The sequence below is a fragment of the Gopherus flavomarginatus genome, chromosome 19, assembly GCF_025201925.1.
Source record: "Gopherus flavomarginatus isolate rGopFla2 chromosome 19, rGopFla2.mat.asm, whole genome shotgun sequence".
In the NCBI taxonomy this organism is placed as follows: Eukaryota; Metazoa; Chordata; order Testudines; family Testudinidae; genus Gopherus; species Gopherus flavomarginatus.
Window position 1 is genome coordinate 19,978,693 of NC_066635.1, and position 19,162 is coordinate 19,997,854.

A 19,162-nucleotide genomic window follows, 5' to 3' on the forward strand; every position below is an offset into this window, starting at 1 on the left:
CTCTAAATGCTACCTCAATTATATATACATAATGGAAAACTTGGGAAGTAGAAAAAACACATAGGGTTCTAAGAGACAAGAAAAGATACAAAATCTATCTCCAAAAGACTAAATTTAGAAGATTTAGAAAAGGGTGATCATGCATGTAGGTTAGTTTTCCCCACACCTTCAATTACAATTATATTACATACAAAACAGTAAAAGGACATTTAGATTACAAAGTCAAGCACTCAAATATTAGCAAATACCAGATTTACAGCTGCCTATGCAACTGTAATTCAGCCTCCTTGTGTGTCTAGCCTGTGCACAAATGAGGCTGCAGTCCTGTGGAAAAAGACAGTATGCCATCATATGATTAAAGGTCATGATGCACAAGCTAACAAATTAAGCTTGTATGGCTCACCATGAATTTGGCATTTCTCAACTCTTCTAGATTGTTTTTTTTTTTTAAAAACAGAAGGCAAAAATATTCTAATATTTACAACAAACAACATTCCCATCATGAATCATCATCAGGGTTTAAACCCAGAGCCTTCACATTACAGCACTTGAGGTCCAAAAATAACCGTATTAGATGGCAACATTCCAAAAGCTCTTGACCCATAGGGCTCTGCTGGGTCAAAAGATTTCTGGTTAGAGTTTAGCTTTGGAAAGTGGGGGAGGACACAGTGGACAGGCCTTAATTGTTCTCCAATGCCTTGGCCTTCATTTTAAAGCTACTAGCAGCCATAGTTGTGAAGAAAACCATGAAGATGTGACCCAAGTACTGTATAACCAAGGGGTAGGCAACCTATGGCACGTGTGCCAAAGGTGGCACATGAGCTGATTTTCAGTGGCACTCACACTGTCCAGGTCCTGGCCACTGCTCTAGGGGGCTCTGCATTTTAATTTAATTTTTAATGAAGCTTCTTAAAATTTTGAAACCTTATTTACTTTACATACAACAATAGTTTAGTTGTATATTATAGACTTACAGAAAGAGACCTTCTAAAAAAGGTTAAAATGTGTTACTGGCACACGAAACCATACATTAGAGTGAATAAATGAAGACTTGGTACACCACTTCTGAAAGGTTGCCGACCCCTGGTATAACCAATGCAACCAGGTCTGCCCAAGTATGCAGAGAACCTGAAGCAGTAGCTCGGAGAAGTGAAACGCCCAGTTCACCTCACTGGGTTTAAATTCAGATGCCAACACTGTTACTTTAAATGTCAACATTGTTAACTATTCCAGTCCACAACTCGCATAAGAAAAAGTATATTATGAAGATCAACACAATCTACTGTGAACGAACACTCATTTTTCATAGGCCTCGAGCGTCACATAGCGAGACTGAAGGGGAGATTTCATTTTTCTGAAGGAGCCTTAGCTTTCGAAAGTTTGGGAAGAAATACTATTACATCACTCCTACAGCAGATTTCAGGACAGACATTTTCAACTGTCATTTATGTTTTAGCTATAAAACCCATATAAGCTTGGGTCTATAGGACCCAAAATAAAGCTTCTTACCTGCACCAGGTAATTGAAAAGGATTTGTCACTTATAGAATCATTTTGGCTGGTACAGCAAAATAAAGGCAGCTAAAAACTATTTTCAAAACAGTGTGTAACATGCAGAAAGGAACAGAAGTCAGATTCAGGAATCTCTTACATTCACAAGGTTTACTAGATCACTGTTTACCTTTAAAATAAGCCTGCTCCTACTTGGCCAGAGAATTTCAGTAAAGAAGCAGCATGCATTAAGATTACATACCTACAAGGACTTCCACAGCAGCCAGAGAGTCATCTTCCCAATCCATCTCTTCTTGTTTTTCCTCAGAACCCTCCTTCAGGTTAGATGTGATAGGATAGAATTGTTTCCATTCACCAATCAGCTTTTTTGTAGATGAATCCGAGAGCTTGAATGACTGTCCTGTGAGTGTGCCATTTAATCCAAATGGACTTAGGATAACTGGATATACAAAACAAATAATTTTAGGATATACCTAGAGAATGATTTGCACCTCCTCCATGACCAGGATTTCGGCCAACACCTACTACCAAATAATCCATTTAAAATGACAGGTTAGACTGTACCTCACTACAGTACAGTATAAGAAGAAGAACCTTACACTCACATCTTAGAAGAAGAATTTATTATACCTCATTAAAATGTATATGTACTGAAAGAAGATGAGTTATGTAAGAATTAATGTACCATAACAGCAGTTAGAAGTTAATCCACCTGAACATCTGTGACAGAAAATTGCATCATGGATAGAAAGGAGTATGCAGTTGTCTGTGCACATGAACAGGTGAAGGTAAAAATGAATTTGTGGCATCTGAGAGTCTGGTTTTGCTTTCTTTGCGATAGTGTTAACTTGCTGCTCAATCGTCTACATGTAGTCACCTCCTCATTCTGTTTGTTACAATGAAATTATGATAGACATTGATCAGACTGACTACACATAAGGAAATATGATAGTCTTGCCTACATTAGGAAAGTTACCTGTTTTCAATGGGCATCAGCAGCAGTGCAGTTAAACTGTTTCTGAACACAGTTTAACTGCAAACATAGAACAGGACAACCCACAGTCAGCACCATTTCTGGAACAGTATTAATAGACAAGGCTAATGTGTTCCCACATAGAACCACTAGTTATAGTAGCCAGTATGGGAGCCCATTCTCTAGGATAGGGGTGTCAAACATACAGTACACTGATCAGATCCAGCCCCCAAGCTCTCTCTTCCCATCTTCAAAAGGAGCCAGCCTGCGCTACAGCTCAAGCTAGGACTGGAGAGGGAACTCATGGGAAAAAGCAGCACAGACACCGGAGCGTCTCTTCCTGTTCATTTTCTGATCCTATTGCTATGCAACAGCTTTTGGAGATGTCACTACACAGCTACCAAGTTTATTCAGTCCCATATGTGTGATGTTTTATGCAATTATTAATTAGCTAATTTACATATGACCATGAACAATAATATACTTAATGTATGACATGTAGGAGGAGCTGTAGGAATGCAGACAGGGCTCCCAAAATGTACGAGTGTCACAGGTAATGTGCACCACAAGGCAGCCCTGTCACTGCTGCCAGAAGGCATCAGATGGACCAAGAAAGGGCTTTTTTCTTGACAAGCTTGCCTTGCTAACACTGCTGAGTCTGCAGGACTGGGCTCCTGCTCTTTCATCACTCAGCGCCAACACTCCTGATGCCACTGATGCCAATCCCCATGGCAGCAAGCTTAGAGAATAGCTGATTCTTCACATCTCCACCCCTCTAAAGTGCCAAAAGTGAAGGAGTTCCCAAAGGGGAAGACAAAATGGTTTGTTTCAGAGGTGGGGAGCAGATAGGTGGAGCAGGAATGCCCAACTAAGAATGGGAATTCTGAAGTGTTGAGGGACAGGGAGATTACAGGGGGTGATAGATGTACAGAGAGTAAGTTAATGGACAGGAAAGGAAAGTTTTATAGATTTATTTACTTCTCCAACATTATCTTTAAATGCAATATCTAAACATCATTAGGTAAGGATTCTGCAGTTGGACTAGACCAGAAAGTTAGTTATCTGACCACATCACAGAATGAGTTTGACACCCCTGCTTTAGGCCAGTTGATACACCAGAAGATCACCTTCATTAACCTTCAGGAAAAAGGATGACGACTGAGCTACTTCTGATCAGCTTTATCACAAAGTTTAAGTTGAGAGAGAACCAGTGGCCAAAAATGAATGGAACAGAACAGAGTCATACAAATCCATAAACGTACTTTTCATTGCTGCTCCCTCTCCCCCCTTTTGGCATCAATATTCCTTTAGATCAGCTGATGAAGGATTGCTCAAGAACAAAAGTATTAAAATAAGTCACAGAAACCTACCTTGAAAAGGGCTGTTAGACTGCTGAGCAAGGGTAAGATGTTCTTCACTCAGAAGATATACAGGTTGGTGCTGGTTGATTTCCACACTGGTACAAACATTGCTGTCCCCATGCAAGAAAAAGGTGAAAGAGCAAGACAAGTGCTCACTGGAAAAAGAGAAAGAGGGTAAAACAAATACATAGTATATTTACACTGAAGCCTTAAGGAGAATTGCTAAAGATATTAAATTGATTGTTTTGTTAACCCCTATTTATCTTCACTGACTAAAAGATTTTTGGGGGAAAAGGGCTCTCTGTTAAGGATTTGAACACTGTCAACCAAGTTGCAAAAAAGAGTTCACACTAAACATGTTCTTAAACATCCAGAAGGTCATCAAACAAAGGGAAGATCACGTTCTTGATTTCTCTCTAAAAGCAAAAGGAAGAAGAAAAGAAAGAAAGAAACCCCCCAAAAGAACCCCACGTCATCTTTGGATGTCAAAGCAGTTTTAAAAAAGGTACAAGTTCAATCTTAAATGCAAATCCTTTGAAGATCATCTTTTAAAAAACAAACTAAAAATTTTGAATATAAAGTTTAATGCTGAAACAAGAAACAGGAAAACTTTATAGTCACTTGACTGAGAACTACTAACTAGGAAAAATGATTATGTTTTAGAATATTGAATTCAGAACACCTAAAAATTATCTTGCAGATACTACTGGACAATGCTCTTAAAATTTAGGGCTTCTGTATAAATATTCCCAACTGAATAACACTTTAGAAATTTCACTTCAAAGTTTCTACACTTTCAACATTTTCAATTTGACTGTGCCTTATGTGGCATGCAGCAAAGTGCTTTCAGAAAATTAATTTTTCAGTTTCCTAAACTCACTCTACTGATTTAAATGTAATTTGTATATTATAGACAGAAGAGGAAGGTCCTACCAATGTAAAAGTATAAATCACAATAAAATTCCTAGTGATAAAAGAAAATGATTTCAAAACAGGCTCCCAGTTTCTGATGCATCATGGGTCTATCACGCGCCTTCAAAGCAAGTTCAAAGTGTTAACATGAAGGTTCTTTATAGATTAGATTAATTTAAGCTACTAAATTCTGTAAAGATAAGATAAAAAAAACATTTAAATGTCTCCTCAATACAACTCAAATAACTTAAGACATGATTTACAGAGTGCTAATACAGTGAATTAAAAAGAAAAAATAAATCCAAGCATTATAGAGAGTCAGCAATGAAACAGAAGTTTTTCCACCCACAGAGATCAGACCTCAGAAGCATTTCTCAATTTTTACAGTTTTGTTTCTTTATAACCACACAATGGAATCCTGAAACAAACTTATTTCCTTGGATCATTTTTCGTCTACATACAACTAGTCAGTCACTATTTTAGTAGGACTGATAATAAAAGTACTGAACTGCGGACGCTGTTTTTTGTTTGTTTTGCCTTTAATTATGAAATACACTAATACCTAGCATGTAATTACTCTAGTTCAAAAATGCATACCTTCTTACAATCACATGAGAGTTATGTGGGATAAACCACTCCTTTGAGGTGGAGTGTGATAAACCACTCCTTTGAGGTGGAGTGTATGTGAGATATGCTTATCTGATCTTAATTCACAAGAAAAGAGAGACAACTCAAGATTCCTGCCAACTTGCCACAGGGAGACCATTTTTCCCTGATCTGGGAAATTAAAGAATCTCTGATATGGTAGATTTAAAACAAAAACACAAAAATACATGATATAAGCAGGCCAACTTGTGAGCCACGCAAGCACCAACTTAACTCAAATGCCTGCAAGAAGTGAAAGCAACTAGGACTGCCACTTCTGATGCCAAAGTGAAAAGCAAAACAATCATATGTTCAGAGAGATAGATACCCTAAATTTGCACAGGACAAAATTTAAGTCCCATTAAAGCTGTTCAATGCCACATGGAGAATGTAAATCAAGGAGACCATTAAGAATCCACCTCCTAAGCAACTGAATGAGGGTGTAATGCCCATCCAAAAGGAAGGTGATACCAAGCATCTGGTAAGTCTTCATTCAAGAAAACACAAGCAAGAAAAAGTAATTCAAACTGGTGCTTTACTGAAAATCCAAATGGAAAACTATTTCCACTTTTCAGAGTAGCAGCCGTGTTAGTCTGTATCCGCAAAAAGAACAAGAGTACTTAGAGCCTAACAAATTTATTTCAGCATGAGCTTTTGTGAGCTACAGCTTTATTATACATGAATTACAATATTCTAAAGATGGTCTGATGAACCTCATTTAACAACTGTGAGGCTTCTGCAGCTCAGATCTTGCTAAGCAGAGTAACACCTGCAACTCTCTCCAAGAGAGAACTTGCATGTCACTAAGTCAGTGAGGCAACGCCTGCGCAAGAGCCAGGTGATCAGAATACCTGAACTGGCAAGCCCATGAAGGAGGTCTGGGCATAGCGTGCATTCTGTCCTCACCTCATGAGATACTTTCATCTGTTAGCCTGAAGCAAGGGAATAAAAAGGAAGTTATGTCGTCTAGTTGAGAAGGCAAGCATTGAAGCACAGATACTTGGAATCTCTACATGGGAAAGAGGAAGATATCTGGAAAGCCCAACTTCAATAGTGTCTCCAATATGCATTGTTGCAGGAAACTCTCTTCTTCACCTCTTTCTTTATTAAATTGTCATTTTCTGAAGTTTCTCCCATGGAAAGTAGATAGTAGAACAGGAGACACAGGATAGATTCTTTCAGAAACTAAAAGTTTGAAGCTGTTACTACAAGTAACTGCACATGGCACAGCTGAAGACTAGATTGGACAAGCCTTCTTTTTACCACTGGAAGGATGAGGAAAAAGCAAAAAATTTCCAACAGGATGCCCAACGTTACTACAGTGTTATTGCAACAATGCAAGACCGAAAGGGGGGAGGGGGGAGGGAAGGCGCTAGTTTAAACAGTTACTGTGCAAGTTCAATGCGCCACATTCTTGAAAGACCACCACAAACTAATGCACTTCTGCAATTGAATATTGCACAAAACTTTAGGTCACATGTTTCATTTAACGGAATACTGTATCACTTATTTAGTGGGGGAAGAGGGCAGTTTTGTAAATGCAGTTGTCCTGCAATTCCGAAGCATTACTAGGGGAGCTGAATGCCAGACTGAGAAGTACACATCTTTTAGAGACAAATATTAGCTTACTTAAGAATGCATTTCTATCTAATAGCAAAACTAAGAATTTTATAAAGCTAAATATACTAGAAAGCTCTTCACCATCTGATTAGTCAGTCTATCATGTTGAAGTCTTCAGTCACAACCAGAGAACAATTGCATACCCCTAGGCTGGGCTGCCTGAAGGGCCCTGTGATTAGTCAACGGCCACAGGGGCTAAAGCAGGCGTTTTGGCTGCCTCCATCCATGAGATGCTGTTTGAGACCCAACCAAGTTATAATTAATTAAATAAATAATTAATAGTCTGGAGGGGAAGATAGTTACTTTTTACAATTTATCAAGAAATTTGATAACTTTTCTAAGATGAAGCTAAGGTTTGTATTTTCTCTAAAATTATTCTTTTTGGAACATTAAAGTAAAAAACAAATGAAAGTGCTAGCTACTATAATATTTTCTTCACATATTTATGATTTTAAAAAGACAGGAATCTCTAAATGTTTTGAGCAAAAATTCCAGTGCATGCAGTTATACAGAGGATAGAGTTACAGAACGTTAGCAGATTTGAATGAAGTTTATATTTCCTTTTTTACAGAAAAAAAAGCCTTTAATTTTGCCAATATCAAAATGTGACCCATTTCTTATGTCATTTATTGGGTTAATTCTACTGAAGTTCTCATCACCAAGCTTGAATAGTACTAGGTCAGTCCTGAACCACGTAGACAAATATGACTGACTAATCTGAGCGTGACTTGGTTTAAACGTTCAACCTTACTCAAGGTCCACCCACAATCTTGAAGAGTGCATGATTAACTAAAAATAGCACATGAATTACTAAATTATTAAAAGAGTAAGTGATCAACACTGAAGTCAACTGAGTGTTTTAAAGTTCTCTATAAAGTATATTTAGAAATATTCTGTTTAAAAATTGTTCTTCTGTGTTTCTCCTTCCCTGCTACTAACACGAATTTGCACAAAACTGGATCTTTGTTTCCCAAGAGTTTATATGTTCCCGGTGCATTCCCACCACCACCTGAAGTCATAATCCTATAAAACAGTAGCATCCACTAGTTACCATGGAAGTGATTTTGTGTCAAAACAAAGGATGATGATTTCACCTGGGATGAAGGACAAGAAAAAGATGTTCACATAGTATATAAAGGTCCTGCTTTTATAGAAATCTTAGTAAAGACTAAAGGGGAAGGGAGGAAGATCTAGAATTTTCATATACATGATGTTTCTGCATCTCCAATATACCAATTTTGAAGTACCTTCCTTGATAGAAAGGTAATTTGTTCAACTATTTCTTAGCTTTATAACTTCTAAGTGCTTCAAAAAACAACAGATGCACTGGAACCTTTAATCCACACTTCACTAAACTGCCCACTTCAAATCTGCACCAAAAGATTAGAGTCTCTCCTAGCATCAATTTAATATCAACTGCTATAATGAGGTCTTTAATGTGTAATATACACATCACATAATGGCACATTTACCAGTAATCTATGAATATCAAAAAACACAACTAAATCACAGCTGCCAAAACAAACCAATTACATTTTATCATATATCCTTGCTTTTTTTATTTGAATTGTTTAGTCACAAAACTGAGTAATTTGCTGAGGACTAAAGAGGTTCTACTGAAATTTAGTTTACCAGTAATCTTTATATGGTATGTAATTATCATCCCCATTTTACAGAGGCAAGAAGACTAAGTCATTTTCCGAGTTCAGTAATTGGCAGAGCTAAAATCAGAAGTTAAGAGGTTCCTATCTTCCAAGCCCATGCTCAAATCCCTAGAACATTCTGCCTATTTGGGGGTAGGAACTCTAGCTGATATGTTTAGGCTCTCCCATTACCATACCTCTGTTTCTGAATGCTATGGAATTTCCATCAGAGTATTTGGGAGACACTGGCCAAGACCTAGAATCCTCAGTACCAAAACTGTGGGGCATTTTGACTGACAAGCAAAGCCATCATTCACTGACAACAGCAAGCGACCACCAGTTCCAGAATGGTGCATCATACACTGGCACAAGTGTCCTAAAATAGTTATTTTTAAAAAGGGTCTACAAGTCAAATGCTTTCAAATACACCAAGGAAGTTCTTTAAATAAAATAAAAAGATCAATTAGACTTGGGTGAGATTCTATTTAAATAGCCATCTCCATGGAGGATGGGGAAATTAGGATTTTTTTTTTTAAAGGCAAGAAGGGAGGAAAAACACACTTATTAATTTTTTTCTAAATATAAACAATCTAAAACATACAGAGAGCACAGGATCAGGGTTTTCAATTGACAGGAAGAGATTACATTAGTCTGTAACATAAGCATCAGAGAAAAATAAGTCTATAGGAATTATACACCTGGTCACATGCTCATCATCATATTATCCCCTCTTCTCTTCTTGTCAGCAAAACCACAGGTGCTATGTTGAGCTAACAGAAGAGGAGCAGCTTCCTCAAGACCACCTGCTTACCTATTTCCCCAAGAGGAGCATTTGTGGAGAAGGACATATGGCTACAAACCTCACCGAAGATGATCCATGAATAGGTGCTTTCATGCCCTGCTGGACTAATGAGGATTAGTAGCAGGGCAAGGACCCATTTGGACAGCTGCTTTCTCTGTGGCCACCCACATCTGTACAGCTCTGGTAGCACTTTTTACCATCTAACTTGGCAGCTCCACTCCATTTCTACTCCATGATAACAGCCCGGCAGCAAGAAACTCCATGGCCTTTATTTGGGGTGGGAAGAAGCAGGATTTTACCATTTTTTAATTTTCATAAGAGCAGTTATTATATGAATACGAAGTTGGATTGTGTGTATCAGAAGCTTACTGGATTTGTATTGTGTTTTCTTTTGCCAATTAAAAATTCTCAGCCATCATTTAGATTTGTTTGTTTTGGGTGTTTTTTAAGTCTGGGTTGGCAACCCTGAATTATGGTACTTTTTTTTAATTTATTGTAAAAGCTAATGCACCATCTAGTTCTCTAGGAAAAAAACACCAAGTATGAACAACATAGAATACTGTAATAATAGACTGAATTAGCATGGTTAGTATCAAATCAATTCATAATCATGCCTTTTCTTGCCCTCCGCTAGCAGCTTCTCTATCACATCAGGCTTCACATGATCTTTACCATAAGGCCTGCTGTCCACAAGGACACAGTGACTATTAATTATCAGTAAGCGTTTAAAACTGCTATACTTTAATAAAACATATGTAACTATATTCACATGTCCAAATGATTTTTAAAAAAAATGTGGTATGCCTTCTCATAAACAAATACTATATTTTTAAATATGAGATGCAAATATACCCAAACACTTGCAATTATAAGCAATACTTAAAAACAGTGGTTTCACAGCCCTGTATCTCAAATCCCAAAAACCAATATTAAAGCATGTATTTATATTAGAGCCTTCTTTAATTATTCAGAATATAAATCTCAATTATCTCTTGATGTTCTAAATTGGAGCTTTCAATGTGGAATTTACTTTTGCTATACAAAATAAAAAAGCCTGGACAGGAACACAGTTTTGGAAGACATAACCAAACATTGTTCTATTTGAGGATAAATATACCAACCTTCATTAAGTGCTTTGGCCTATTCTGGAACAAGTAAGTACATTTAGTAAGGCAAGAACTATCTGTTCAAATAAGAAAATTCAGTATACGCTGCCTTTTGACATACTGGAAATTAAGGTAATGAATATCCTTTATATATGTTTATTGTATAATACTGTTTGGACATTAAAAAAAAAACTAAAACATGCACTTGTTGAAGAGAACTAAAATCCAGAGCCATCTCATTTTTTAGATTTTCCAAGTGTGTCACAACCATTTTAACTTCTGTTAATTCAGACAAGGAAAAACTGCTTTCTTATGTCAAGTGCTAAATTTGTCTGCTAGCGGTCTCTGTAGCAACCCAATATTCCAAAGAGACAATCATGTGATCAATGCCCTCAGCTCCTGCTGTTTATCCTGCACTGTCCTACTTACAGCAGTTCTCAACTCCAGCTGTCTACAGTAAAAGGAAAAACATCACCTGCTCTCCTGCCAGTTCACAATGCCAATACAGTCTCAGAGCTGCTTTAAAATTTGCTGACATTGTTTGATTTGAAGATAAACATTGCAAAAGGATTTGCATAGTACGAAAAGAGAAATTATTTTTGATACAGGACATATTCTAAGAGTATAGAAATGCGTGAGTAATTTGGTTTCAACACTCCAAATATTGAAGCACTAAATAAGAGATACCCATAGGATTGGATTTAGCTATCAGTGTGTAGTCCTAACTCCTCTGTCAGCTGTAGAAGGGAAGAAGAGTTAGTCCTTTGATCCCCTTGGCACTGAGATTAACTCATCCACCTAGCGTCCCAACCCCCAAAAGGTATAATTCAGAGTGACCTTTCTGAAGAGGGCTGCTACCTTGGAGCTATTCCATATCTGCCAGAGGGATGTTGGTAGTAGACAGCAACAAGGTACGCAGCCTCAGGAGTTGCAGGATTGTGTGTTCAAGACCCAAACTATGACACTCCCTCCTTACTTTAAAAAGGTAGTCAAGATGAACACTGCAAAAATAATTTCCCTCTAGAGTAACTCCTATTACACTGCAAATGTAACTTCTCAGCTAGGCAGCCAAACAAAAACACAACATACCATAATGGGGTTCACCATGGATGTAGGTGTGCAAACATAGCCACAAACAAGGCTATCCCTTCAGTTGGTACATCTGCCCTCTTCTTTTGAGCAAGAACAGGGTGGTGAAGTAAGTTATTAGTTTCAGAGAGCTAGGACATGAACACCTTGAAATCAAGATGTAGCCTAATTTTAAGCCTATGAGCCTTCATAATGTTTACATCTAGAATAGTTTTCTCAAAGACTACTTATGGTTGTACAATAATGAACTTCTCTATTCTTTAGATTATATGATGCAAAACAATATTTTTGTAAAAGCTGTATTTTATTAATATCCAGTTTCCTGCATTCCGACAGTAAGATTTAAATAGGATTACCTGTTGACCTTGTGCAGCTAGTTTTGTTTCCCATCAAAAGAAACTGTAGTTATATTATGCCCTACTGCCAATTTACACACACATTTTTTTTAAGTCTGCAGTCTGTTTTCACTTTCCTATGCCTTACAACTGAGCTGCATAAGTAGTTTCATTTTAATCACAACTGCTTAGTTTAAAAAAAAATGCAATATTTAATGATGCTGCAGTTTGTGCTGTAAAATTCAGCAAATTGCATTTATTCCTAAAACTTAACAAGACCCATATCACTATACATCAGCACTTGTTTTTAACTTTTATTTAATAAATCAAGCTAGTCCTCAACGAAGAATCATATCTGGGGTAACATTTAACCAATTACTCCAATCTGATTTATTCTATGATTATGTTAAGTACCATACAATTATTATTAACAGAAAGGCAGACCCAATAAAATGACAAGTTTCAGAGCATTCCAACCAGAGGGAAGTAGCAGTTGTGGATTTGGAATATTTAACTCTTTCCCTCAAGTCTTTCATAAGGACACAGGAACTTTTACATTCATAAAGTATACATTAGCTACTTGATTTTCTGATGGAGAAAAATAGAGAGGCAACGTACCCTAATAGCATAGAGATTCTCACTTGTGTATAGTTTAACCACTTTAGGTTTTGCCAAAGGTACAAGTGCCACTCAGAGGAAAGTTGGCTCACTTCAGTGTGTTTGTTTGGGGGGTTTCTTGGGAGAACATACAGCCTATTGCCTTAAGGCTATGTCAACAGGAGATTTGAAGGACACAAAAGTAAAGGTAAGAATATTTAAAAGGCTAATCATTTTATGTGCTTTCAGTGGTAAGACTTCTAATGAATTATTAACTTACCTAATAAAAACTATCCAGGTCATAACACTTAATTTGGCAGAGAGAGTATCAGCCATGCAACTGTTATTTCCTTTATCACCTACTCATTTACAACCATAGAATCAGCTGCACAGGACCTTAAAGGATATACACCTCTACCCTGATATATCGCAACCTGATATAATACTAATTCGGATACAACGCAGTAAAGCAGCGCTCCAGGGGGGCAGGGCTGTGCACTCCGGCAGATCAAAGAAAGTTTGATATAATGCGGTTTCACCTATAAACGCGGTAAGATTTTTTGGCTCCCGAGGACAGCGTTATATCGGGGTAGAGGTGTAATATGAAGAGATAAATCCTTATTTGGTTAGTTTAAACTGATTTTGCTACAATTACACCCTGAGAACATGTACATCAGGATGCAATTATGTAAAATAGGAGTATAACAATGTACAAAACTAAGAATTTGCCAAGTATTCTATGGAGCACAGATGCTCAATTTGAGAAGTACCGCTAAGTTAGGCAGGCAGCTAAATCCCAAAACTGAGGTTTCTGAATGATCTTCAAAAAGGTTTCCCCATGTAAAGCATGGAGCAGTAGGTCAATCTGGAGGTCAAAAGTATGGTAACTGGCAAAGTCTGAAACAGAGTCACCGTCAAAAAACTGCCTAGCCAGGTACACTGGGGGGGAGGTAAGGGGAGGGCTCCAATACATCCCTCTCCTAGTGTAAACCATATTCATCTTTGGATACTCCCACTTGCTGTTACTACTACTGAAACACTGTTAGAGCAAGGATGAACAAAAGCAATAGTTTGCCCCAACACCACCTCTACACCCCCACTTGAGAAGCTAATTTTCTTTAAAAATTATATAATTAAAAAATCTAGAATCTACCAACCAGTCATCAAAAGGTACAGAGAAGTACTGCTACATCCCTTGGTAGAAGTGCTTTAAATCACAATAGTTCTGTGAATGTGGCATGCACCACATATAAATCATAATTGTGCATGAGAGGCATTACTCTGTCATAAATGGTCAGTTTGAACCTAGAGATGAGATAGGGAAGAAATACTGGAAGAAGGTGGACACAAGTTTTCCTGAAAACTATTCCTTTCTTCTCACATCAAAAAGTTACTGTGCCAGGTAGCTTTCAGATTATCAGGTAGGTATCTACATTTGCCTATTGTTATCAAAGCAACATGATTTCTTCTTCTCCTCACACCTCTCAGAAGAAATAGTACTTGATCCAGCAGGAAAAAACACACAAACAAACAAACAGTAATGACTTATGATTTGGGAGATTATTCTGGGGTTTTACATACACAGCTTTTAAAAAAAGATTCTAGACCTTAAAATACACTTTTCCATACTAATCTAAGCATGACTTTTTAAAACTAGCCCCATGTTAAAACAGTGAAGTTGTATACTACATTCCATTTCACAGTAGTAAGGCATTTACTCGAGATCAAGATTATCATGCAAAGAAGTTTAACAGAGATTGGTTAATCAAAATTTTAGCCATTTCACTGCTGTTATACAGATGCTTCCATTAGTTTTTCCAGCTGATACATGAAGTTAGTGATCATTACACAATTTTGACAACTTTTACTGGATTATGGTAAGATGTGCAGTAGCATAACCAAAGACAAATTTAAATTGTCCTTAGAATTACCGTTCCTCAACATTGGCCATGCCCATAACTATACACTCTTTTCCAGTGTTCTACATATCCTATTGCCAGCAAACAGGAGAAAGGACGAGGGCAAAGATGCCTCAGAGTGAACAGAAGTTTAGGCTGAATAGTATGGCGCAGAAGAGGAAAGGATGCCTACAGCTGAAGGACGAATTTAAAAATTTTGAGAAGAGTGCATCAGCACAGAGGAAGTAACAAACAGGCATCAGAAAAGCCTGCAATTATGAATGAGAAAGAAGCCTACTTTCTAACCTTGTTTTGCCATTTACTGCTAGGCAACATTGACAGGGTCAAGCCATTGTTTGAACCAAGCTGAAAAACTGCTCCAATGAAGATAAAAAATTAGTCTTTTTTCTGTCATTCATGAAATTCTGGGCATTCTTCTAGTAGAATACATTCCCATACACACAGCCCTGTCTCTATCAAAGGAGTGCTGAAAGTGGCTCCCCCTTCAAATGCCTCAGGCTAGAGAGCTATGTGTGGCTTATCCTTTTCCCATGTACAGTCTTTAAAATGCTCCCCAGGCCCAAAAGCTACTTGCACAGAGAAAAAGGCATCAGTGTTGCCCCTAACTCTGAAACAGGCCAGTCATGTTATTTGTGTACCTCATCCCTTTTTTCTATTCCTTTCTGTGAGTCCCTGCTTCACCTTTATCTACTCTCTGCCTGATTGCAAAGAAATCCTGCCCAGGAGAGATCTGCTGCTGCTTTTGAGAGGGTAGACAAACATCAAGACATTGCTGCATACTGGATATCAAGTTTGATTCTCAAAAGAGAAGACAAAAGGCAGATTCTCTTGCAAGAAAAGTTAAAAGAATGTGTAGAAATGTGGTCCAGGAAGACACAGGACCCATGGTCCCACACCAAGTTTATACCACAGAGCATGCACAGAAAGTATGAGACCATGCCAATTAACCATTTTCTTCTCAGCATGTAGTTAAAAAACCACCACCACCCTAAGCAGTAAATTAAGCAAGTGAAACAAAATTGAGAGATAAGATAGCCTACCTTTTATTTATAGGTTTTTCATCTTTCTCATAAGGCTTCACAAACCACTTCCCAATGCGCACAAAATTTCGGTTCATTAGACACCTCTCCAGCAGGTTGTGAACTGCTTTGAAAAGCAGAGTGCGACATTCATAAGACAGTCCATTCTCCCATATGCCATCTTCCTCTTCTACAATGCAAAGGAAAAAGGAAAACCTTTACGGTGATGTTTAATTTTTATGTCTATTAACCTTTTATTATTTAAATACACCAACTCCAGGGTTCATTTAAAGTTCATTTACAGCATAAATGACATTTGTTCCACTATGAGTTTCTAGAATGTCATAGTATGCAGTTTAAGGAAGGAAAAAAAACACACACCAACAATCAAAAAAAAAAAAAAAAAAAAAAAAACCCGACCACTTACAGTTAATCCAAGAAGCATGAGGCCTAAAAGTAGTGGACATTTATTAAGTAACATTCACTGTATCTTTATTTTATTAGCATAGCCAATATAATTATCTAGGGAAACAACATTACTCTTGGGTTTTTTTTCTTTTCCAGAGTAAACAAATTAAAAGATATTTATACACAAGAGAAACACTTAACACCGCTACATTACGAATCTTAATACTGGCTTGCAAGTTGGCTCAGACTTTGCCTAGCATGCGCTGCTTACCCCAACAATGAACAGGCAGTTGAAAATTATGCTTATTAAATAAATAATAATGGTCTTAATGTTTATCACCATGTTGTCCAATAATCGCACTACAAAATTAAGACAGGGGGTGGGGGGATGGGATCACAAGCTTTGGAAAAAACAGCCTATCACTATTACCTGTCTTCCCCTTCTTTAACAGCAAACCTTCAAGTCTAGTCTCAAAGCACAGCAAAGTAAAGAAACTTATTGGGGAAGGAAAAGTATTTACATCAGACAGTAAGTCAGTCTTCCTATCCACAAAAAAGCAAGACATTCAGTGGACAAATTTTGGCTCATGTAGCAGATAATATAATTGTTCAATGCTCAACTCTTCAAAAACTTATGTAACCCCCGGTCTATCTTAATAATTTGGTCTCCAATAAATTCATTTGTTCTTCAAACAGAAGGACAGAGAAAAAATAAAATAAAAAAAAAAATAAAGAAAAACCCACCCCTTACTTTACAGACAAATCAAAAAGCAAGGATCACTACCAAAAGACTAAATTTAAAATTCTAGTCTGGTCACTGTCCATTCTGGTCCAAAATCAGTGCATGAAAATACTAACTGACCCTAGGAGTTTTTGCACTGGTCTGCAGTTTCTAAAGCCGGGTGGCCACAAGATACAGAGTCATAATTATCACAGTATATTTATTACAAGCATTTTAAGGCAGCCCTCACTGTCTTGGCACAAGAATAAGATTAAGAGAAAAAAAACATTTCCCAGGTAAAGGTAGCAAAAATACATCATAACCTCCAACAGCATGATGATAACAGAGAACAGACAAGGCATCTAGATTCCCCCCACCCCACCCCCCCACCCCAGTTCACAACTGTTAGAGAGTCCAGACAAGACGACTGGCACAGAAAATGACAAGAAAATACATTTGGCTGTGCTTTCACAACATAGCTAGGCTTAGGTTTAGATTAGTTAATTCCCCAATTAGAAGGCTAACAAGCAAGAACAGTCTGTTCATCCATCCCTTTTGGTTTTCACCCTTCGGTTAGCTTACCAATGAAACTGTACCTTGCATGACAGTTAACAGAGGTCTGCCATGTAGCTGGGCCCCTGAGTTGGTTTTGGGTTTTTGTTTTGTTTTCTTTTTAAGACAGGGATCAGCCCCTTCAGTTTCATCTTGAGCCTATAAACAACCACTTCCGAATACACAGAAAAATGCACTCGGAAAGGAAGTAGGAGTCCCCTTCACAATTAGTCTCAGGGACAGCATGTGGAACAGCTACAGAGGTGGCAAAATGACACGACTATGGCCAACATCTGTGTTTGAACGTAAGGGCACAATGTGTTTCAGCCACAGAGGAAAGGAAAGAAATTTCTGGACAGAGTTTCTATCAGAGAATCGTGAAACAGATCTAGATATGGCAAGTAAATGAAAGCATCTTCCTATCTCAAAATGCTTACCATTATCAGATCAGCGCCACTTTTTCTTTATCTGATAGGAGTTTAAGGTAGTTACATTTAATCCAGATCTTGTTCTCTGCCAAAATACTGGAAGAGTAATGAACTCTCTCCCTTACAGCCCCCACAACTGATAAAGATGAGCACAAACATACTGATGACACTGAAGCACGTTATCTCACACCAATTAGGATGAGAAGTGACAAGGGGAATGAGAGCCCTCTGGGAAGGAAAAAAGTTACCTATCACTGTGTTCTGGGATCCCTCCAACTGAAATAAGTAGAGCTACTTTAAAATATTTCTTCTCAGTCACACCATGATAAAAGCATCTCAGGGTCAAGAGTATCAAAGGCTACTGAAAGATCTAGTAATATTCACTACCAACAAACTTCGTTAGATCAGTGTTAAGGTTACCTAATCCTGCCATGTGCCATTCCAGAATTGGTGGGAGGCTAAGCATAAACCTCCAAAACCCAGGAAAGAGAGTTAAGGTAAATGTCTCCTTAACTCAGCCCTGTTTGAGCAATGCAGCCCAACAAGTCCCTGTGAGAGCTCATAGGACTGTACCCTCCCCAAGCACCTGGAAGACAGCAGAGAGGGTGAAGAGTTGTGAGGGGAAAACCATTTAGACTTTGTACTAAATAGGATAAAGTCCAAATTTAGGTCAGGCTTAGTGAACACAAGCTAGCTAAGGCTAAACTATACCACTTGATCTATTGAGAACAAACCAAAGACTTGCCATGTAAACATCTATTAGTCTCTATCCTTAGCATTTCCGCTGCCTTCATTAGGCTCTGACACACTTGTGGTACACTGTGATGTATGTGCCAGCAAACAGCTGGAACTCCAGCAACAGTGAAGCACATATGGCAGAAAGGGTGCACAGCAACAAGTGAATGAGCACAAATGTGAAGTTCTGGTTGCATTGAGAACATGCAAGAGCACAAACAGGATGAGGCAATTTTCTGTTCCCTTTTATTCACATACTTGGTCTGTGTTTGTACAGCACCTATCACAGTGGAGTCCTGGTCCATCACTAGTGCTCCCAGATGCTATGGTTCATACTAACCAACTAGTCTCTGGAGGCGATAGTGGCAGCCATGATAGTACAGATGTTTAAAATTTAAAGCCCCACACCTTTCAGACATTCTTAGATTTTTAGAACCAATAGGGCCATTGTGATCATCTATGCAAGCCTCCTGCATAATAGTTCGGAGGGGGACAGATCCCCAATTATTCTGGTTCCAGCTGCACTTACATCCCTCCTCAGATGGCAACATGAGCTCTGGCAACTTGCTGCAATGACTCTCTGGATGAATACAGCTCAGCTAACCCAGTTAGGTTCAGTGAACATATAAGAAGAGGAATGACAAGAGAATTGTGTTGGACACTACACAGCACACCACTGGAAGTAGCTGATTTTGTTAGGGATAGGTCAGGTTTGTTTCTTCCTCTACAAATGACTGTTGAGAGCTCCAAGGAGCAGTTATATTTATGATTGTGGGAGACTTGTTT

General features: G+C 38.0%; 1 protein-coding gene across 2 annotated transcripts in view; it reads right to left on the reverse strand.

Moving 5' to 3' along the window:
- The window catches only part of MED13 (mediator complex subunit 13), a 76,559-nt gene that overhangs the window by 38,051 nt on the left and 19,346 nt on the right, over window positions 1–19,162 (reverse strand). For both annotated transcript variants that reach the window (XM_050928761.1, XM_050928760.1), the window contains exons 3-5: window positions 15,554–15,722; window positions 3,855–4,000; window positions 1,753–1,950 (exon numbers count right to left, since the gene is read on the reverse strand). In XM_050928761.1, coding sequence (XP_050784718.1) covers window positions 1,753–1,950; window positions 3,855–4,000; window positions 15,554–15,722 — 513 coding nt within the window. The remainder of the gene's footprint in view (window positions 1–1,752; window positions 1,951–3,854; window positions 4,001–15,553; window positions 15,723–19,162) is intronic.